Genomic DNA, 23,790 nt, shown 5'->3' with positions numbered 1-23,790 from the left:
AGAAGACAGATTATCCTGACTAGGTAATTAGGTTAGGTTAAGAACCCAGATTATCCAGACTAGGTAATTAGGTTAGGTCAAGAAGACAGATTATCCTGACTAGGTAATTAGGTTAGGTTAAGAACCCAGATTATCCAGACTAGGTAATTAGGTTAGGTTAAGAAGTCAGATTATCCTGACTAGGTAATTAGGTTAGGTTAAGAAGTCAGATTATCCTGACTAGGTAATTAGGTTAGGTTAAGAAATCAGATTATCCTGACTAGGTAATTAGGTTAGGTTAAGAAGCCAGATTATCCAGACTAGGTAATTAGGTTAGGTTAAGAAACCAGATTATCCTGACATCAAGTGTGCCTCATGTAAAACTGATGTTTTTTGCTCTAGCCATGGACGTTGACATTTGTTTAAGAGAGCGTCCTTTGGTGCATTAACAGCAGTAAACCACTTCTCTCATCATTGACGATGAAATGACGATCTACTTTAAAAAATGGACTAAATAGAGACTATTGTGTTATGGGTTAGATGGAATGCTACATGTGCAAATGTATTTGTAGCAGGAGACGAGGTACATACGAGGCCTGTCTTTGAGACAGAATGTTTACATAAGACTCATAAATTAAGGTTGGGGTGATAGTCTCTGGGGGATGATACCTCTGGGGGACCTCTCTGGGGGACTCCTACAACACCCATTGTCACAGGTAGGAAAAAAGATCAATAACCACCCGAGCCACTGCCTGTTCACCCCTCTTCCATCCAGAAGGCGAGGTCAGTACAGGTGCATCAAAGCTGGGACAGAGAGAAAAACAGCTTCTATCTCAAGGCCATCAGATTGTTATACAGCCATCACTAGCACAGAGAGGCGGCTGCCTACGGCCTTCGGCCACTTTAATAAATGGAACACTAGTCACTTTTAATAACGGCACTTTAAGAATGTTTACATATCTCACATTACTCATCTCATATGTATAATGTACCCTTCACTATCTATTCTTTACTATCTATTGTATCTTAGCCGCTCTGTCACTGCTCATCCATATATTTTATACTTATATATTCTTATCGCATTCCTTTACTAGATTGTGTGTATTAGGTTTTGTTGTGTAATTGTTAGATATTAGGTTTTGTTGTGGATTTGTTAGATATTACCAGATAATGCTACACTGTTAGATCTAGAAGCTACACTCACAATAACATCTGCTAACCATGTGTATGTGTCACGCCCTGGCCATAGAGAGGCTTTTATTCTCTATTTTGGTTAGGCCAGGGTGTGACTAGGGTGGGCATTCTATGTTATTTTTTCTATGTTTTTGTATTTCTTTGTTTTTGGCCGGGTATGGTTCTCAATCAGGGAGAGCTGTCTATCGTTGTCTCTGATTGAGAACCATACTTAGGTAGCTTTTCCCCACAGGGTTTTCGTCTATATTTGCTTTCTGTTTTTGTGTGTCTGCACTAGACAGAACTGTTTTGGTTGTTCTCTTTGTTGTTATTCAGTGTTCAGTTCGACTAATAAATCATGAACACTTACCACGCTGCACCTTGGTCATCACCTTCTTCCACCAACAGCCGTTACCAATAAAATGACCAATAAAATTTGATTTGATGATACCATTCCTCTATGTACAGTGGGGCAAAAAAGTATTTAGTCAGCCACCAATTGTGCAAGTTCTCCCACTTAAAATGATGAGAGAGGCCCGTAATTTTCATCATAGGTACACTTCAACTATGACAGACAAAATGAGAAAAAAAAAATCCAGAAAATCACATTGTAGGATTTTTTTTGGCACAATTGGTGGCTGACTAAATACTTTTTTGCCCCACTGTATATTTTTACAGGAGATAGCTCGTAGGAGAGGGAGGACAGCTAACTGTGCACAATATAGAGACTATTATGAACGTTACGTTGAACGTTAACACAGGCCCAGATCATGGTGAGAGAGATAGAGAGAGATAGGGTTGGCATAGCAGATATTAATGTCAACTTTCAAGAAACCTGTGACTCAAGAGTTTTATTCGATTGGATACTCTTCCAAAGTCTCTCTCCCCCGTTTCTAACCTGAGCACACTGAGAGAGTATTATCCACAGGTACCGACTGTAGCAGAACACAGGAGGTCAAATGGAGATGTTGATGGGGATCGGGTGTGAGTTGTGAGACAGGTAAAGAGGATCTGAAAGGGTCAGTCGTAGATACGTCAGTGAACCATGACAATAGAAGAGCAGGAGACAGATTCCAGGCAGTAGTTATTATCACGGTAGTCGCTGTAGGGACGGTAACTGAAAGGGGCTAATAGTAACAGCGTGGAATTGGACTATGCTGCAAATGAGGGATTTTGAAGTATGCGTCATGGGCAGTGTCAGTAGTAGCAGGGGTTTCTTTAGTAGCATTATTGGGATATACATTTTATGAGGGCATTGATGTTGAAACGTATTGAGATGAGGTAAAGTTGCTATAGGCCAACGTAAATGTATATCTGATGGTTATGATAGAGAAGGGGAGCAAAGTGACAATGACACGGCTTGGGAACACGTCTCGGAGCCTGTGGTCGGAAAGGAGAAGACTGGGTGAAAGCATGAGTTTTTTTTTTGGGGCCTTCATTTTTGTGGAGTCCAGCAGGAATGTATCCTGAAAGCATAGAGTCAGGCAAAGAGAGAGTAGGAATTGTCATGTTATCAAACTTTGGTTGTTCTTTGCTACCTGTCCCAGATCTATTATTTGACCCTGCTGGTCATTTATGAACATTTGAACATCTTGGCCATGTTCTGTTATAATCTCCATCCGGCACAGCCAGAAGAGGACTGGCCACCCCTCATAGCCTGGTTCCTCTCTAGGTTTCTTCCTAGGTTCTGGCCTTTCTAGGGAGTTTTTCCTAGCCAACTTGCTTCTACACCTGCATTGCTTGCTGTTTGGGGTTTTAGGCTGGGTTTCTGTACAGCACTTTGAGATATCAGCTGATGTACGAAGGGCTTTATAAATAAATTTGATTTGATTTGATATATAATTATGCATAGCTTATTAACACAGTATTGCTATGCTTTGTGTTTCTCTTTGCTTTTCAAGTCTTGTTGTCACGTTCTGACCATAGTTATTGTGTGTTTTCCTTGTTTTAGTGTTGGTCAGGACATGAGCTGGGTGGGCATTCTATGTTGTGTGTCTGGTTTGTCTATTTCTATGTTTGGCCTGATATGGTTCTCAATCAGAGGCAGGTGTTAGTCATTGTCTCTGATTGGGAACCATATTTAGGTAGCCTGTTTTGTGTTGGGTTTTGTGGGTGGTTGTTTCCTGTCTTTGTGTTATCTGCACCAGATAGGGCTGTTTCGGTTTTCACGGTTATTGTTTTGTATCCTGTTCGTGTTTGAGTTACCTTATTAAATTACCATGAACTATAACCACGCTGCGTTTTGGTCCGCCTCTCCTTCCCAGGAAGAAAGCCGTTACATTTGTGCTGTCACTCTCTTAGGAACCAGAAGGGAGAAAGTTGAAATGGAAGAAGTGGACAGCTCCAGCGGACACATTATTATCAGTGATCTATGATGAATGGAAATAAGAGTTTGGATTGGGTGTGATTATAGAACAGAGGCCATAAAGTCTCTGCGTTTGTAAACCTCACTGTGAATGTTAAAATCAGGTTTATTTTTTATTCATGTTTTATTATCATTTGTCCATTTAAAAGTCATTTCCAAGTTTATGTAAGTTGAACAGTAGGAGGCTAATGTTCAAGAAGAGGGACTGATGGGTTCTTTTAAACATTGTGTCACGATCGTCGTAAGGAACGGACCAAAATGCAGCGTGGTATGTGTTCATGATGAAGTTTTTAATTAAAGAAAGCCCTGAACACTGAATACAAACTATACAAAAACAATAAACAAATAACGACCGTGAAGCTATAATGAGAACTGTGCTGAACACAAGCCACTAACATAGACAATCACGCAACAAACAAACAGTGAAACCCAGGCTACCTAAGTATGATTCTCAATCAGAGACAACTAATGACACCTGCCTCTGATTGAGAACCATATGAGGCCGAAACATCGAAATAATCATCAGTTACAGTAGAGGCATGAGAAGTGCATTAGTCTGGTTTAATGGGAGGAATGTCCATTGGCAAGGAAATGTATGTGGACCCTTTGGAATGACCTGTGAGTCCTGCATAAATTGGTCATCGTATTTGATCTGATCTTCATCTAAGTCACAACAATAGACACTTCCGCCGAACGTCGGTTCCTCTCCTTGTTCGGGCGGCGTTCGGCGGTCGTTGACCTTCTAGCCATCGCCCGATCCACTTTTCATTTTCCATTGGTTTTTGTCTTGTCTTCCATCACAACCTGGTTCCAATTCCATCAATTACATGTTGTATATTTAACCCTCTGTCCCCCCCCCCCCCATGTCCTTGTGGGTAATTGTTTGTTGTAGTGCTTGTGCACGTGTTAGGGAATGATCAGAATTAGTTGGGTAACATAGATAAGATGTTTTATTTTCATGATATGCTTAAGAGTTATTTCTCATAAGAATGTATTTTGCTGTACTATAGTGGTGGCCATTGGCAGTTATCTGTTCTATGTCAAGACTAAGTTGCATGGGCCGGGGAGAGGTCAAGGGGTCATCATGTGTAAACATATCTTTTGACCTATAGCCCCACTCTCCTCTCCGTGAGTTTGTCCAGGATTGGTTGTATTTAGAATTGGTTCTATCTAAATGACAATTTTATATATATCATAGGGTCATAGGGTGGGGGTAATGTCTTGGTACCATTTTGTACCAATGACGAGATAAGAGCTTTGTTTAGGAGACCAAACTGAACGATAATTTATAGCCAACTCTGTCTGGCTAGGGGATATTCTCTCTGAAGTAAAGTATTTTCTTTGTGTAAGTTCCTAAGACCTGTGTTTTGTCATGTCGTCTTGAGAGGGGGTTGGATCTTTGCTATAAAGGAACCCATTTGCCATTATGTTGGCCACTCTCAACTTTTCATTAGAGATACTGAACTGTTGAAAGTCAAAATGCTATTGCAAAAGCTTAATTATTATTAAAGGTGAAGATTAAGCATAACTCTGACTCGTGTGTGATTTGCTCTCTCATCATTTGGTAATTATGGAAATTTCCACGACACACGTTATGCTGGTATTAACCGGGTTATGTTTGACCCGTTTATTGTATTGATTCTGTTGACGCTGGTTTATGGATATTAAACACAGTGGTTGTAAATTAGTTTCCGCTCTCCTGCGCCTGACTTCCCTGCCACCAGTAGCATCGCATTACACAGTCGGTTTAAACTAATAACACAAACAATTATATGTCTTCATGTCTTTATTGAACATACCTTGTAGACCTTCACAGTGCATGGTGGGAAAAGTATGTGAACCCTTGGATTTAATAACTGGTCGACCCTCCTTTGGCAGCAATAACCTCAACCAAATGGTTTCTGTAGTTGCAGATCAGGACATTAGATTTGCAATAACGCCTGGGGAAGGAACGCCTGGGAAAGGAACGCCTGGGGAAGGAACGCCTGGGGAAGGAACGCCTGGGAAAGGAACGCCTGGGGAAGGAACGCCTGGGGAAGGAACGCCTGGGGAAGGAACGCCTGGGGAAGGAACGCCTGGGAAAGGAACGCCTGGGGAAGGAACGCCTGGGGAAGGAACGCCTGGGGAAGGAACCAAAGGGAGTGACAAACTCAGAAAAAAAAGAAATGTCCCTTTTTCAGGACCGTGTCTTTCAAAGATAATTCGTAAAAATCAAAATAACTTCACAGATCTTCATTGTAAAGGGTGTGAACAGTATCCCATGCTTAATGAATGAATGAACATGCACCTGTGGAACGGTCGTTAAGACACTAACAGCTTACAGACGGTAGGTAATTAAGGTCACAGTTATGAAAACTTAGGACACTAAAGAGGCCTTTCTACTGACTCTGAAAAACACCAAAAGAAAGATGCCCAGGGTCCCTGCTCATCTGCGTGAACGTGCCTTAGGCATGCTGCAAGGAGGCATGAGGACTGCAGATGTGGCCAGGGCAATATATTGCAATGTCCGTACTGTGAGACGCCTAAGACAGCGCTAGAGGGAGACAGGACGGACAGCTGATCATCCTCGCAGTGGCAGACCCGGTGTAACAACACCTGCACAGGGTCGGTACATCCGAACATCACACCTGCGGGACAGGAACAGGATGGTAACAACAACAGCCCGAGTTACACCAGGAACGTGCAATCCCTCCATCAGTGCTCAGACTATCCGCAATAGGCTGAGGGAGGCTGGACTGAAGGCTTGGAGGCCTGTTGTAAGGCAGGTCCTCACCAGACATCACCGGCAACAACATCGCCTATGGGAACAAACCCACCGTCGCTGGACCAGACAGGACTGGCAAAAAGTGCTCTTCGCTGACGAGTCGCAGTTTTGTCTCACCAGGGGTGATGGTCGGATTTGCGTTTATCGTCGAAGGAATGAGCCGAGGCCTGTACTCTGGATCGGGATCGATTTGGAGGCGGAGGGTCCGTCATGGTCTGGGGCGGTGTGTCACAGCATCATCGGGCTGAGCTTGTTATCATTGCAGGCAATCTCAAAAGTGTGCATTACAGGGACGACATCCTCCTCCCTCATGTGGTACCCTTCCTGCAGGCTCATCCTGACATGACCCTCCAGCATGACAATGCCACAAGCCATACTGCTCGTTCTGTGCGTGATTTCCTGCAAGACAGGAATGTCAGTGTTCTGCCACGGCCAGCGATGAGCCCGGATCTCAATCCCACTGGGCACATCTGGGACCTGTTGGATTGGAGGGTGAGGGCTAGGGTCACTCCCCCCAGAAATGTCCGGGAACTTGCAGGTGCCTTGGTAGAAGAGTGGGGTAACATCTCACAGCAAAAACTGGCATATCTGATGCAGTCCATGAGGAGGAGATGCACTGCAGTACTTAATGCAGCTGGTGGCCACACCAGATACAGACTGTTACTTTTGATTTTGACCCCCCCTTTGTTCAGGGACACATTATTCCATTTCTGTTCGTCACATGTCTGTGGAACTTGTTCAGTTTATGTCTCAGTTGTTGAATCTTATGTTCATACAAATATTTACATGTTACATTTGCTGAAAATAAACACAGTTGACAGTGAGAGGATGTTTCGTTTTTTGCTGAGTTTATATAGGGGCAGGTAATCAAGGAGGTGATGGAGTCCAGGTTAGTGTCATAATGTGCTGATGCGCGTAACGATGGTGACAGGTGTGCGCCATAACGAGCAGCCTGGTGACCTAGAGGCCGGAGAGGGAGCACGCGTGACACATAGGCCTCATTCCCCCCTGTCTGTGATATCTACTGCAGCCCTCATCCTCCACATACAACACCCATTCTGCCAGTCACATTCTGTGGAAGGTCCACAAAGCACACACATCCCTGGGTCGCTCCTCTTTTCAGTTAGGTCGGGTCACCCAAAAAATTTACATATTGCAGCTTAAAAGGAATTTGAAAGGATTTACTTTTACTTTTGATACTTAAGTATATTTAAAAACAGATACAGAGTCAAAGTAGTATTTTACTGGGTGACTTTCACTTTTACTTGAGTCATTTTCTATTAAGGCATCTTTACTTTTACTCAAGTATGACAATTGGGTACTTTTTTCACCTGATAGGACAGGCTTGGCTCCATCCAGGAAGTACCTGTTAGGTGCGTAGTCCTACCTGTATGTGTAAGGGCCGACCTGAGAGACGACAGGCTTGGCTCCATCCAGGAAGTACCTGTTAGGTGCGTAGTCCTACCTGTATGTGTAAGGGCCGACCTGAGAGACGACAGGCTTGGCGCCATACAGGAAGTACCTGTTAGGTGCGTAGTCCTACCTGTATGTGTAAGGGCCGACCTGAGAGACGACAGGCTTGGCTCCATCCAGGAAGTACCTGTTAGGTGCGTAGTCCTACCTGTATGTGTAAGGGCCGACCTGAGAGACGACAGGCTTGGCTCCATCCAGGAAGTACCTGTTAGGTGCGTAGTCCTACCTGTATGTGTAAGGGCCGACCTGAGAGACGATAGGCTTGGCTCCATCCAGGAAGTACCTGTTAGGTGCGTAGTCCTACCTGTATGTGTAAGGGCCGACCTGAGAGACGATAGGCTTGGCTCCATACAGGAAGTACCTGTTAGGTGCGTAGTCCTACCTGTATGTGTAAGGGCCGACCTGAGAGACGACAGGCTTGGCTCCATCCAGGAAGTACCTGTTAGGTGCGTAGTCCTACCTGTATGTGTAAGGGCCGACCTGAGAGACGATAGGCTTGGCTCCATACAGGAAGTACCTGTTAGGTGCGTAGTCCTACCTGTATGTGTAAGGGCCGACCTGAGAGACGACAGGCTTGGCTCCATCCAGGAAGTACCTGTTAGGTGCGTAGTCCTACCTGTATGTGTAAGGGCCGACCTGAGAGACGATAGGCTTGGCTCCATCCAGGAACTCATCTGGGTTGGTGACGTTGAAGAAGAAGTATTGCATGAAGACGGGAGGAGGAGGGTTTTTCCACGTCTCAAACACACGACTACCCTCTGTCAGAGTTATCTCCTAGAAACAGAACCACATCAGTTAGTATTCTCTTCGCCTTGCCCCCCCACCCCCCCTCCCCAATCTATAGACAGATGCTGGACAGAGAGAGACGGCTGGTGGAGGACATTAGTGTTCTTTATGATATCATTCAGGTTGATTAGAATTGTTTGGTTGATCAGGTTTCTGTTCTAAATTCCATTTCTCTTGATCTCGGACACCAGAACCAAATCTTGTGTGTGCTCGGCATTTACAAGAGACATTCACTCAAAAAGAATACTATAGAAAATAGTGAATGAGGGTTTAGGATTGCATGCAATTAATTCTCACAGGAGAACAAAAACATGCTTGCCTGGGGAGTTGGGGATGTGGGATGGAGGGGGGATGGATAGAGGGAGAGGGAAGGATGGGGGGGCTACCATAAGGCGTAGATGAATAGGAAAGACCCTCTCTTTGTCTATGGCAAGGCTCTCCAACCCTGTTGAGACAATAACAGTGTGTGTGTGTGTGTGTGTGTGTGTGTGTGTGTGTGTGTGTGTGGGTGTGTGTGTGTGTGTGTGTGTGTAGAGACTGATCATGTGATTGATTAGTGAGTTTATTGGCCACCCGTTATTCATGGCACTGATCTTCATGATCAGAACACATTCCTCAGGGCTGAGCACATAGAGAGAGGGGAGAGAGAGAGAGAGCTAGAGAGAGAGAGAGAGAGAGAGAGAAGGGGTGGGGAGAAAGAGGGACAAAGACCCCAGCACAGGGACAAAGACCCAAGCCACCAGGGGGCCTGAGGAAGGGGTGGCGTGTGAGGGGTTAAGAGATCAGTCTCTCAGCCTCTCCAACGACAAAATGTCCAGCTGAGTAGCTTGGGACAATGTGCCTGTCATCTTAAATAGAAGGAGAACAGAGACTGGAGGCTTCCAGCGTGGAAGATGAGAAGTTAACTCTCCACCTATAGCATACCAGTATGTATGCTTACAGTTTTGTTATTTCTAAGCCACTTTCCACAACAACAAAGACACCGCATTTGCTGGGGCAGGAGGAAACATGTAGGCGTTGATGTTTTCATTAGCGAGGACATACTTATTCTACACAGGCATGTTGCTAGAGGTGGAAACCAAGGTTGTTCATATCATACGCCAGTCCTGCTGCTACACAGCCGTCTCTAAAGTGTTGGAAGGCATTGTTCTGGTCTGGCCAAGGTCACCTGTAGTGACCCTTTACTACAGTGACCCAGATAGAAGCTGTGGAGTTGCAAAACACTTCAGGTCTGCATTCCAAATGGATCCCTATTCCCTATATAGTACATTACTTTTGACCAGATGCCCTATGGATGCACTGGTCCCTATGAGCGCCGGTCAAAAGTAATGTACTACATAGGGAATAGGGATCCATTTGGAATGCAGAACCAGCTCACGCTGTTACCCAATAAGCCTGCCTGGCATGCTCAGAGGCTTACCACACAAAGAGGGCCTGCTGCTGAGTTCTGTGGTTTCAGTAATGAGCTTGAATCTGTCCCAAATGGCAAACTATTCCCTTGACAGTGGGCTATGGTCAAATGTAGTACACTATACAGTATAAGGGATAGGAGGCCATTTGAGAGACAACCCTCTGTCCTGCCATGAGGTGATGTGAGGAATGGTCTGACTCTGCTATGCCGAGAGGTCAGAGACAATAACAAAAGTGTGTGTGTACGTGTGTGTGTGTGTGTGTGTGTGTGTGTGTGTGTGTGTGTGTGCACCTGTTGAATGTTTTCCAGCATGTTGTCATGGCTATCACTCACCTTATCTTAACCCACACCAACAGATAAAGAGGATGAAATGGCGGCAAGTTACTACCTGGTTAAAACCAAGTTACTACCTGGCTACTACCTGGTTACAACCAAGTTACTACCTGGTTACTACCTGGTTACAACCAAGTTACTACCTGGTTACTACCTGGTTACAACCAAGTTACTACCTGGCTACTACCTGGTTAAAACCAAGTTACTACCTGGTTACTACCTGGTTAAAACCAAGTTACTACCTGGCTACTACCTGGTTACAACCAAGTTACTACCTGGTTACTACCTGGTTACAACCAAGTTACTACCTGGCTACTACCTGGTTACAACCAAGTTACTACCTGGTTAAAACCAAGTTACTACCTGGCTACTACCTGGTTACAACCAAGTTACTACCTGGTTACTACCTGGTTACAACCAAGTTACTACCTGGTTACTACCTGGTTACAACCAAGTTACTACCTGGTTACTACCTGGTTACAACCTGGTTACAACCAAGTTACTACCTGGTTTCTACCTGGTTACTACCTGGTTACAACCAAGTTACTACCTGGTTACAACCAAGTTACTACCCGGTTACTACCTGGTTACAACCAAGTTACTACCTGGTTACAACCAAGTTACTACCTGGTTACAACCAAGTTACTACCCGGTTACTACCTGGTTACAACCAAGTTACTACCTGGTTACAACCAAGTTACTACCTGGTTACTACCTGGTTACAACCAAGTTACTACCTGGTCACTACCTGGTTACAACCAAGTTACTACCTGGTTACTACCAGCTCTGGTTGTAAACGAACTGGTTTTAATGATGCTTCCACCAGTTTTGCACGCTGAGAATAATCTTGTGTTAATCTATATTCTACACATTTAGGGCCAGTTTCCCGGAACACACACTAAGCCTAGTCCAGGACCACAAAGCAAGCTCAACAGAGAATCTCCATTGAAAGTCCTTTTTAGTCCAAAACTATGCTTATCTGTGTCCAGGAAACTGGCCCTGAAAGTTGGTATTACTATATGATTAACAACTATCTATATATATATATACACAGTTGAAATCGGAAGTTTACATACACCTTAGGCAAGTACATTTAAACTCAGTTTTTCACAATTCCTGACATTTAATCCCAATAAAAATTCCCTGTCTTAGGTCAGTTAGGATCAGCACTTTATTTTCAGAATGTGAAATGTCAGAATAATAGTAGAGAGAATGATTTATTTCAGCTTTTATTTCTTTCATCACATTCCCAGTGGGTCAGAAATGTACATACACTCAAACGTTTCGGGTAGCCTTCCACAAGTATCCCACAATAAGTTGGGTGAATTTTGGCCCATTCCTCCTGACAAGAGCTGGTGTAACTGAGTCAGGTTTGTAGGCATCCATGCTAGCACACGCTTTTTCAGTTCTGCCCACACATTTTCTATAGGTTTGAAGTCAGGGCTTTGTGACGGCCACTCCAATACATTGACTTTGTTGTCCTTAAGCCATTTTGCCACAACTTTGGAAGTATGCTTTGGGTCATTGTCCATTTGGAAGACCCATTTGCTACCAAGTTTACCTTCCTGACTGATGTCTTGAAATGTTGCTTCAATATATCCACATAATTTTCCGTCCTCATGATGCCATCAGGGGTTTGGAAATTGCTCAAAATGATGAACCAGACTTGTGGAGGTTTACAATTTTGTTTCTGAGGTCTTGGCTGATTTCTTGTCATTTTCCCATGATGTCAAGCAAAGAGGTACTGAGTTTGAAGGTAGGCCTTGAAATACATCCACAGGTACACCTCCAATTGACTCCAATTATGTCAATTAGCCTATCAGAAGCTTCTAAAGCCATGACATCATTTTCTGGAATTTTCCAAGGTGTTTAAAAACACAGTCAGCTTAGTGTATGTAAACTTTTGACCCACTGGAATTGTGATACAGTGAATTATAAGTGAAATAATTTGTCTGGAAACAATTGTTGAAAATATTACTTGTGTCATGCACAAAGTAGATGTCCTAAACGACTTGCCAAAACTATAGTTTGTTAACAAGAAATTTGTGGAGTGGTTGAATTTTTTTTTAATGACTCCAACCTAAGTGTATGTAAACGTCCAATATATATATGTGTGTGTATATCTATCTATCTATCTATCTATCTATCTATCTATCTATCTATCTATCTATCTATCTACTATCTATCTATCTATCTATCTATATCTATATATCTATCTACATCTATCTATATCTATATATTTAAATATACAGTAAAAAAGTATTGAGTCAGCCACCAATTGTGCAAGTTCTCCCACTTAAAAAGATGAGAGAGGCCTGTAATTTTCATCATAGGTACCCTTCATGACAGACAAAATGAGAAATAAAATCCAGAAAATCACTTTGTAGGATTTTTAATGAATTTAATTTGCAAATGATGGTGGAAAATAAACTTTGCATGTCCACTCTTCTTCAAGTCAATGTGTCTTTATAACATTTTCTGTGTAAATAGTTGAAAGTAGTCATTGTGCATAGAGTTGTACGGTTTGTTCAACTTTGCGATAATTGTTTTTTTGGGGTTTGACAGACATTTTAAAGCGAGAGATATGAGTCTCAGTGTCATTCTGTTACCATGGAATTGCCCGCCTCACTTTATGGCCACATTAACCCTGATGCGAGGCCTTGTCACCGTAATGGCAGACAACTCATTCAAATCAAGTTGACTCAGGGTCTTTCATCAGTTCAAACCCCATGTTAGGTAATACATGTCCAACAAATGGGACAAGGGGGCCCCACAGTTACAAGATACACTGACTGCATTCCAAATGGCACCCTATTCCCTTTATAGTGCACTTTTAGTGCATAAACACAGGGTCCTGGTCAAAAGTAGTGTGCTATATAGGGAATAGGGTGCCATTTGGGATGAAACCGCGTTTAATAAGTAACCTAATTAAACAAATACTAAAACTAAGCTAAATAAAGATCAGTTGTTTCATCATCTATATTTTGTAAGATACTGTCATGACATATAAGTCCTGATTTGTGTGTTATATTTTTGGACTGGGTCAGTCACATCAGGATTGTCTGTGTGTGTGTGTGTCTCTATGTATGTATGTGTGTGTGTGTGTGTGTCTCTCTGTGTATGTGTGTGTGTGTGTGTGTGTGTGTGTCTCTGTGTATGTGTGTGTGTGTGTATGTGTGTGTGTCTCTATGTATGTGTGTGTGTGTGTGTGTGTGTATGTGTGTGTCTGTGTGTCTCTATGTATGTGTGTGTGTGTGTGTGTGTGTGTGTGTGTGTGTGTGTCTCAATGTATGTGTGTGTGTGTGTGTGTGTCTCTATGTATGTATGTGTGTGTGTGTGTGTGTCTCTATGTGTGTGTGTCTCTATGTATGTGTGTGTGTGTGTGTGTGTGTGTGTGTGTGTGTGTGTGTGTGTGTGTGTGTGTGTGTGTGTGTGTGTGTGTGTGTGTGTCTATGTGTGTGCGTGTGTGTGTGTGTGTGTGTATGTGTGTGTGTGTGTCTCTATGTGTGTGTGTCTCTATGTATGTGTGTGTGTGTGTGTGTGTGTGTGTGTGTGTGGGTGTGTGTGTGTGTGTGTGTGTGTGTGTGGGTGTGTGTGTGTGTGTGTGTGTGTGTGTGTGTGGGTGTGTGTGTATGTGTGTGTGTGTGTGTGTGTGTGCGTGTGCGTGTGCGTGTGTGTGTGTGGGGGTGTGTGGGTGTGTGCTTCTGTGTCTCACAGCAGGATAGTGAGGGAAGGACCTTTGTTTGCCTGGCTGGCATTTATTCTTAGTTATCAATATTTATATAATTACTAGCTAAAGCGTTTGTATAGGGAGCCATGGGAGAACATGTAACCCCGAGGAAGACTAAACACTACTGTCTCGGTCTGCTCAGAAGACAGTTTGGCAATACTGTTTCCCAAATGGCACCCTATTCCCTACATAGTTCACTACTTTTGACCAGGGCTCCATAGGGAATAGGGTGCCATTTGGGAAATATCCCAAGCAGTGGTGGAAATAGTTTTTACTCATACTAGAGTAAAAGTAAAGATACCTTAATAGAAAATGACTCAAGTAAAAGTAAAAGTCACCCAGTACAATACTACTTGAGTAAAAGTCTAAAAGTATTTGGTTTAAAATATACTTAAGTATCAAAAGTAAAAGTATAAATCATTTCAAATTCCTTATATTAAGTGTGTGAATTTGACTATTTTCTGTCCTGCTAAGCATTCAAAATGTAATGAGTACTTTTGGGTGTCAAGGAAAATGTATGGAGTAACAAGTACAATATTTTATTTACAATGTAGTGAAGTAAAAGTAAAAGTAGTAAAAAAAATATAAATAGTGAAGTAAAGTACAGATACCTAAAAAAAATTACTTAAGTAGTACTTTAAAGTATTTTTTACTTAAGTACTTTACACCACTGATCCCAAGTCTGTTCTACTGGTGTGTTTATGGAAAGACAGATGCACCTAGGATGGCATGTCATGATGTCAGGGTGGCACAACCGTTACCAGTTAGTCACATCTGGTTTATTTCATGCTTGTCTCGCAATTGGCGGACTACTAAGTCCTAGAACCCTTGTCTGTGGCCTCATTGGCTGACTCCTGAGATCTAGAACCCTTGTCTGTGGCCTCATTGGCTGACTCTTGAGATCTAGAACCCTGGGGGAGCACTACTTCATCACCACTCCAGATAATGTGGGTTATGGGTCGGTTTGTTCGAGCAACTTGGCCTAGGTCGTTGAAAGAGCTCGCGGAACATGGGGTGAGAGGTCAGGTTACTTTGAGTGGAAGCATGTCAGGCCACCGGACTGTATTAGCTGACTGTATTCTGGACTGTATTAGCTGACTGTATTCTGGACTGTATTATCTGACTGTATTGTGGACTGTATTATCTGACTGTATTCTGGACTGTATTCTGGACTGTATTAACTGACTGTATTTTGGACTGTGTTATCTGACTGTATTCTGGACTGTACTGGCTGACTGTATTATCTGACTGTATTCTGGACTGTATTCTGGACTGTATTAGCTGCCTGTATTCTAGACTGTATTGTCTGACTGTATTCTGGACTGTATTCTGGACTGTATTATCTGACTGTATTGTGGACTGTATTAGCTGACTCTATTCTGGACTGTATTAGCTGACTGTATTCTGGACTGTATTAGCTGACTGTATTCCTGACTGTATTCTGGACTGTATTATCTGACTGTATTGTGGACTGTATTAGCTGACTCTATTCTGGACTGTATTAGCTGACTGTATTCTGGACTGTATTAGCTGACTGTATTCCTGACTGTATTCTGGACTGTATTGTCTGACTGTATTATGGACCGTATTAGCTGACTGCATTCTGGACTGTGTTCTGACTCTATTCTGGACTGTATTATCTGACTGTATTCTGGACTGTATTAACTGACTGTATTCTGGACTGTATTGTGGACTGTATTGTGGATTGTATTAGCTGACTGTATTCTGGACTGTATTAACTGACTGTATTATCTGACTGTATTCTGGACTGTATTAACTGACTGTATTATCTGACTGTATTCTGGACTGTATTCTGGACTGTATTCTGGACTGTGTTATCTGACTCTATTCTGGACTGTATTGTCAGACTGTATTCTGGACTGTATTAACTGACTGTATTCTGGACTGTATTATCTGACTGTATTCTGGACTGTATTCTTGACTGTGTTATCTGACTCTATTCTGGACTGTATTGTCTGACTGTATTCTGGACTGTATTAGCTGACTGCATTCTGGACTGTATTATCTGACTGTATTCTGGACTGTATTAGCTGACTGTATTGTGGACTGTATTAACTGACTCTATTCTGGACTGTATTAACTGACTCTATTCTGGGCTGTATTATCTGACTGTATTCTGGACTGTATTCTGGACTGTATTATCTGACTGTATTCTAGACTGTATTGTCTGACTATATTCTGGACTGTATTCTGGACTGTATTATCTGACTGTATTGTGGACTGTATTAGCTGACTCTATTCTGGACTGTATTAGCTGACTGTATTCTGGACTGTATTAACTGACTCTATTCTGGACTGTATTGTGGACTGTATTAGCTGACTGTATTCTGGACTGTATTATCTGACTGTATTGTGGACTGTATTAGCTGACTCTATTCTGGACTGTATTAGCTGACTGCATTCTGGACTGTATTATCTGACTGTATTCTGGACTGTATTCTGGACTGTATTAGCTGACTGTATTCTAGACTGTATTGTCTGACTGTATTCTGGACTGTATTATCTGACTGTATTGTGGACTGTATTAGCTGACTCTATTCTGGACTGTATTAACTGACTCTATTCTGGGCTGTATTATCTGACTGTATTCTGGACTGTATTCTGGACTGTATTAGCTGACTGTATTCTAGACTGTATTGTCTGACTGTATTCTGGACTGTATTATCTGACTGTATTGTGGACTGTATTAGCTGACTCTATTCTGGACTGTATTAGCTGACTGTATTCTGGACTGTATTAACTGACTCTATTCTGGACTGTATTGTGGACTGTATTAGCTGACTGTATTAACTGACTGTATTATCTGACTGTATTAGCTGATTGTATTCTGGACTGTATTAGCTGACTGTATTCTGGACTGTATTAGCTGACTGTATTCTGGACTGTATTATCATGTCATCAGTCATGCGTCCTCCGATACACAACCCAACCAAGCCAAACTGCTTCTTTACACAGCGCGCATCCAACCCGGAAGCCAGCTGCACTAATGTGTCGGAGGAAACACTGTGCACCTGGCAACCTGGTTAGCACGCACTGCACCCGGCCCACCACAAGAGTAGCTAGTGCGCGATGAGACAAGGATATCCCTACCGGCCAAACCCTCCCTCCCTATAGGTTTATAGTTGAGGAGTTTTTAAAATATTTTGACAGAAAGCACAAGCTGATAACGGCAAATTACAGAAGGACTAAGTACCCATTAGGGAAACAGCAAGAGAAAGTTGTTGTTTCTGAGATCTTTGCAACCACAACCCATTTAATCACATGTCCAGTGGGAGTATACCAAACACAGATGACCCATTGTGCACTCAAAGATAGACCAAGCACCACTCAGGTAATACCCCTTCTAAGCTTTATCGTCGTACTGTTGTCTATACTGCCATTGAGTGTCAGAAGTTTACATCCACTAAATTGTGGATATATTAAAGCAACATTTCACATCCTTAAAATAAAGTGGTGATCCTAACTGACATAAAACAGGGAATTTTTTTTACTAGGATTAAATGTCAGGAATTGTGAAAAACTGAGTTTAAATGTATTTGGCTAAGGTGTATGTAAACTTCGGACTTCAAGTGTATATCAATATCAAACAGACAGGGCCAGCATCTGCATATTGAACCTAGTTTGTTTGAGACGGACACTCCATGTGACTTTAATAAATCATAAAGGACTTGGGTTGATGTATCTGAATATTAGGAGCATACCTCATGAACTGGACTACATCAAGAGCTAGACTACGCAGAGGAATCTGGACATTCTGGACTCGGGTACTGAGGGTTATAATGTATTCAGAGGTGGTGGAGCTGACAGATTAATACTGCTGGACAGCTGACAGATTAGTACTGCTGGACAGCTGACAGATTAGTACTGCTGGACAGCTGACAGATTAGTACTGCTGGACAGCTAACAGATTAATACTGCTGGACAGCTGACAGATTAGTACTGCTGGACAGCTAACAGATTAGTACTGCTGGACAGCTGACAGATTAGTACTGCTGGACAGCTGACAGATTAGTACTGCTGGACAGCTAACAGATTAGTACTGCTGGACAGCTGACAGATTAGTACTGCTGGACAGCTGACAGATTAGTACTGCTGGACACATAACAGATGAGTACTGCTGGACACATAACAGATTAGTACTGCTGGACACATAACAGATTAGTACTGCTGGACACATAACAGATTAGTACTGCTGGACAGTTTACAGATTAGTACTGCTGGACAGCTAACAGATTAGTACTGCTGGACAGTTTACAGATTAGTACTGCTGGACACATAACAGATTAGTACTGCTGGACACATAACAGATTAGTACTGCTGGACAGCTAACAGATTAGTACTGCTGGACACATAACAGATTAGTACTGCTGGACACATAACAGATTAGTACTGCTGGACACATAACAGATTAGTACTGCTGGACAGTTTACAGATTAGTACTGCTGGACACATAACAGATTAGTACTGCTGGACACATAACAGATTAGTACTGCTGGACACATAACAGATTAGTACTGCTGGACAGTTTACAGATTAGTACTGCTGGACAGCTAACAGATTAGTACTGCTGGACAGTTTACAGATTAGTACTGCTGGACACATAACAGATTAGTACTGCTGGACACATAACAGATTAGTACTGCTGGACAGCTAACAGATTAGTACTGCTGGACACATAACAGATTAGTACTGCTGGACACATAACAGATTAGTACTGCTGGACACATAACAGATTAGTACTGCTGGACACATAACAGATTAGTACTGCTGGACACATAACAGATTAGTACTGCTGGACACATAACAGATTAATACTGCTGGACACATAACAGATTAGTACTGCTGGACAGCTAACATATTAGTACTGCTGGACACAACAGATTAGTACTGCTGGACACATAACAGATTAGTACTGCTGGACACATAACAGATTAGTACTGCTGGACACATAACAGATTAGTACTGCTGGACAGCTAACAGATTAGTACTGCTGGACACATAACAGATTAATACTGCTGGACAGCTGACAGATTAATACTGCTGGACAGCTGACAGATTAGTACTGCTGGACAGCTAACAGATTAATACTGCTGGACACATAACAGATTAGTACTGCTGGACACATAACAGATTAGTACTGCTGGACAGCTAACAGATTAGTACTGCTGGACAGCTAACAGATTAGTACTGCTGGACACAACAGATTAGTACTGCTGGACACATAACAGATTAGTACTGCTGGACACATAACAGATTAGTACTGCTGGACACATAACAGATTAGTACTGCTGGACACATAACAGTATTTAATCCTTTAATACAGTATATTCTATTCATATTGTGTTAAATTCTCAGGATCTCTCCCTCTCTCTGTCTTTCTTTCTCACTCTTTCTCCATATATGGAAGGCACAGTACTAGACAGTTTAAATGGGATGAAATTCCATTCGGTGGGAGAATTGTGACAATGTGGATTGTTACACACTGCATGTGACCATAACCACAACCTTGAGTGTGATCTCAATGTGAGAAAGGCAACAAAGTAGTTATCTTATGATGCAGGTTAGAACCGTGCCATGAAGATAGAACACCACTGTGAACGGAATCTCAAGGGGTTCTCACACCAACAAACACTGTCAAAAATGATCTGGTTGATTCAACTAAGTATTATTTAGTAATGGGTTCCACTGGCATTGTTTTTGTTTTAAATGTTTAGTTGGCACAAATTTAGCTCCAACTTGAGAAAATGTAGTTAAAAATGTTGTCAGTAGCACCCACACACTGCTTTTAAACATACAATATTTTCAAACTACATACACAAGATTACCAAAAGTGTGTGGATACTTGCTCGTCAAACATCTCATTCCAAAATCATGGGCATTAATATGGAGTTGGTCCCCCCCTTTGCTGCTATAACAGCATCGACTCTTCTGGGAAGGCTTTCCACTAGATGTTGGAACATTGCTGCTATAACAGCCTCCACTCTTCTGGGAAGGCTTTCCACTAGATGTTGGAACATTGCTGCTATAACAGCATCGACTCTTCTGGGAAGGCTTTCCACTAGATGTTGGAACATTGCTGCTATAACAGCATCGACTCTTCTGGGAAGGCTTTCCACTAGATGTTGGAACACTGCTGCTATTACAGCCTCCACTCTTCTGGGAAGGCTTTCCACTAGATGTTGGAACACTGCTGCTATAACAGCCTCCACTCTTCTGGGAAGGCTTTCCACTAGATGTTGGAACACTGCTGCTATAACAGCATCGACTCTTCTGGGAAGGCTTTCCACTAGATGTTGGAACATTGCTGCTATAACAGCCTCCACTCTTCTGGGAAGGCTTTCCACTAGATGTTGGAACATTGCTGCGGGGGACTTGCTTCCATTCAGCCACAAGAGCATAAAGAGAGGTCGGGCACTGATGTTGGGCGATTAAGCCTGGCTCGCAGTCGGTGTTCCAATTCATCCTAAAGGTGTTCAATGGGGTTGAGGTCAGGGCTCTGTGCAGGCCAGTCAAGTTCTTCCACATCAATCTCGACAAACCATTTCTGTATGGACCTTGCTTTGTGCACGGGGGAATTGTCATGCTGAAACAGGAAAGAGCCTTCCCCAAAATGTTGCCACAAAGTTGGAATCATCTAGAATGTCATTGTATGCTGTAGCATTTCCTAGCCACCGTGCTTCTACACCTGCATTGCTTGCTGTTTGGGGTTTTAGGCTGGGTTTCTGTACAGCACTTTGAGATATCAGCTGATGTACGAAGGGCTATATAAATAAATTTGATTTGATTTGATTTGTAGCGTTAAGATTTCCCTTCACTGAAACTAAGGGGCCTAGCCCGAACCATGAAAAAACAGCCCCAGACCATTATTCCTCCTCCACCAAACTTTACAGTTGCCACTATGGATTAGGGCAGGAAGCGTTCTCCTGGCACCCTCCAAACCCAGGTTAGTCCATCGAGCTGCCAGGTAGTGAAGCGTGATTCATCACTCCAGGGAACGCGTTTCCACTGATCAAATCAAATCAAATCAATTGGTCACATACACGTGTTTAGCAGATGTTATTGCGGGTGTAGCAAAATGCTTGCTCCCAGAGTCCAATGGCGGCAAGCTTTTACACCACTCCAGCCAAGCTCTTGGCATTGCGTATGGTAATCTTGGGCTGCATGAAAACCCATTTCATGAAGCTCCCGACTAACAGTTATTTTGTTGACGTTGCTTCCAGAGGCAGTTTGGAACTGAGGAAACTGTCAGAATAACTGATAACTGACACGGGCATGGTGGCGTAGCAGGAGGCTCGGAATGCTGTAAACCAAGTGGTTGTGAGTTCAAATCCCAGGTAAGGGTGTGCAGAATGATATTTACTGTATAAATGAACATGTACAGTATCAATGTGTGTCAAATATGTATAATGAAAACATTGTATGTTAAAAGCACTGTGTTTTCTGAAGTCATGGGCTTCTAACACCAACAAACAGAGATGTCCTGAAGAGAGAATGTTACTGGAAACAGAATTTCCTGGGCTTCTAACACCAACAAACAGAGATGCCCTGAAGATCGAACGTTACTGGAAACAGAATTTCCTGGGCTTCTAACACCAACAAACAGAGATGCCCTGAAGATCGAACGTTACTGGAAACAGAATTTCCTGGGCTTCTAACACCAACAAACAGAGATGCCCTGAAGAGAGAACGTTACTGGAAACAGAATTTCCTGGGCTTCTAACACCAACAAACAGAGATGCCCTGAAGAGAGAACGTTACTGGAAACAGAATTTCCTGGGCTTCTAACACCAACAAACAGAGATGCCCTGAAGAGAGAACGTTACTGGAAACAGAATTTCCTGGGCTTCTAACACCAACAAACAGAGATGCCCTGAAGAGAGAACGTTACTGGAAACAGAATTTCCTGGGCTTCTAACACCAACAAACAGAGATGCCCTGAAGAGAGAACGTTACTGTATTTATCTTACTGTGATTAATGATGACAGTTGTTTATGAAGGTACTCTGTACAGTAAAACACCAAATAGTTTAAGCTAAACCTTTCTGTACCATATATACAGTAGAGTATATTTCAATAGATTAGGTGTGCAGAGATTAGTGGAATATGTTACAATTTAACCTCTGAATTCAATTATTTATTAAACTCGTCCTACACTCCAGTTTTCACCCAAAGATTTTCCAGGAACCTTTCCTCACTTGCTTACTAACCGTTACAAATCCCTTGTCACATCCAGCTGGTTTGGCACTTAAAGGAGTGAGAAGGACATTGTGTATGTGAGTAAAGCACAAAAGGTTATACTCATTTTAATTTATTTATGTACAGTTAAAAGCTATCTTTGACCTTGCACATCCACTGTTTTACAACTGTGACTTACTTATGACTTCTGTAACAAGGCCAAGAAATCCCCCAGGGGTCGGTAACAGGTGGGTCCGTGGGCCAAAACTGCCCCGCGAGGGATTGTTTTTGCCCCCTACCCCAAAATTTGTCATCTATTTAAAAATTTTTTTTATAGTTTGTGGTCAAAAAAGTATAAAATCACTAGGGATTAAGCAAAAAAAATCTCAATAATTTAGGAAACCTGTTGTCCGGGTTTGGCCGGGGTAGGCTGCCATTGTAAATAAGAATGAGCTTTTAACTGACATGCCCAGTTAAATAAATACAAATAAAATAAAAAACTACTCCCACAAATAAAATAAAAAGAGATATGATCGTGTCTCAATGTAATCAAGGTGTGAAATTATTGTTATTTTCTAATACAATCTAAGTTGCGGTCAATTTGCAGTGTATAAATTATTACAATTATTTTCCAGTCCGGCGGACTATTTGTTCCAACAAAAATCACGGCCCGTGGCTGAATCTAGTCGCCTACCCCACACCCCGATCCACAAAACCAGGCAGGAAGTCTCTGTGGAATCTGAACCCAGATGGAGAGGATTTTTAAACATCAGTCACACTATGCATTTTGTGTCCCAAATGGAGCCCTATTCCCTATATAGTGCACTACTTTTAAACAGGACCCCATAGGGCTCTGGTCTAAAGTAGTGCACTATAGTATATAGGAAATAGGCTCTCCATTTGAGATGTACCCATAGTTCCATGAACCTAGCTTCAGTCACACTATCTATCCCGTTCTTCCCGCCATTGAACCCACAGGCTGTGTAGCATCTTGATTCAATCAACAGCTGCTTAACCCACGGGGTATATTACCCCCTTTTATCGCTCCCTCTGCCTCCCTCTGCCTCCCACTGCCTCCCTCTGCCTCCCACTGCCTCCCTCCCTCCCACTGCCTCCCTCTGCCTGCCTCTGCCTCCCTCTGCCTCCCACTGCCTCCCTCTGCCTCCCTCTGCCTCCCACTGCCTCCCTCTGCCTCCCTCTGCCTCCCACTGCCTCCCTCTGCCTCCCACTGCCTCCCTCTGCCTCCCACTGCCTCCCTCTGCCTTCCTCTGCCTCCCACTGCCTCCCACTGCCTCCCTCTGCCTAAAAGTAATTTGTTTGGGCAGTGGCCTAGCTCTGGGTTGGAGCACCAGAGGGTTGTCTGCATGGGCTAAGGCACGGTTAGTTATTCTTAGCTGTGGAATCCATCCTTTGCAACCAACTGCATGGAACCTCCTCTGACACATGGGGAAAGTTGTATAACAAAATCACCTTAGAATCATGACTATTCGGAACACAGAACTGTCCACTCTCATTCTCTACATCCCGTACTAAAAACTGTAAAATGGTTTTATTAAAAAGCATTACTGTAAACATATTCTA

The 23,790-nt window shown here is 42.8% G+C and overlaps 1 protein-coding gene and 1 long non-coding RNA gene across 8 annotated transcripts in view; one reads left to right on the top strand and one right to left on the bottom strand.

The window, feature by feature from the left end:
- LOC139422682 (lysosome membrane protein 2-like) overlaps positions 1-23,790 on the bottom strand; it is a 55,956-nt gene that overhangs the window by 29,627 nt on the left and 2,539 nt on the right. For 3 of the 7 annotated variants that reach the window (XR_011635743.1, XR_011635744.1, XM_071173882.1), the window contains exons 2-3: positions 8,425-8,528; positions 7,903-7,959 (exon numbers count right to left, since the gene is read on the bottom strand). Coding sequence is in view for 2 of the 7 variants with exons in the window: in XM_071173882.1 (XP_071029983.1) it covers positions 7,903-7,959; positions 8,425-8,528 (161 nt within the window). In the remaining 5 variants the exon portion in view is untranslated. Of the gene's footprint in view, positions 1-7,668; positions 7,726-7,902; positions 7,960-8,370; positions 8,529-23,790 lie in introns of all 7 variants that reach the window. The other 4 variants (XR_011635745.1, XR_011635746.1, XM_071173883.1 and 1 more) reach the window with 2 other exon arrangements.
- Positions 14,961-21,846, top strand: LOC139421850 (uncharacterized). The gene is made up of 3 exons (XR_011635682.1): positions 14,961-15,028; positions 21,256-21,369; positions 21,482-21,846. It is a non-coding gene; the product is annotated as an uncharacterized lncRNA (long non-coding RNA).

This window comes from Oncorhynchus clarkii, chromosome 12, assembly GCF_045791955.1.
Source record: "Oncorhynchus clarkii lewisi isolate Uvic-CL-2024 chromosome 12, UVic_Ocla_1.0, whole genome shotgun sequence".
Classification (NCBI taxonomy): Eukaryota; Metazoa; Chordata; class Actinopteri; order Salmoniformes; family Salmonidae; genus Oncorhynchus; species Oncorhynchus clarkii.
Note: the sequence above shows the minus strand (reverse complement) of the source record. Positions and strands in the feature narration are given on the sequence as shown.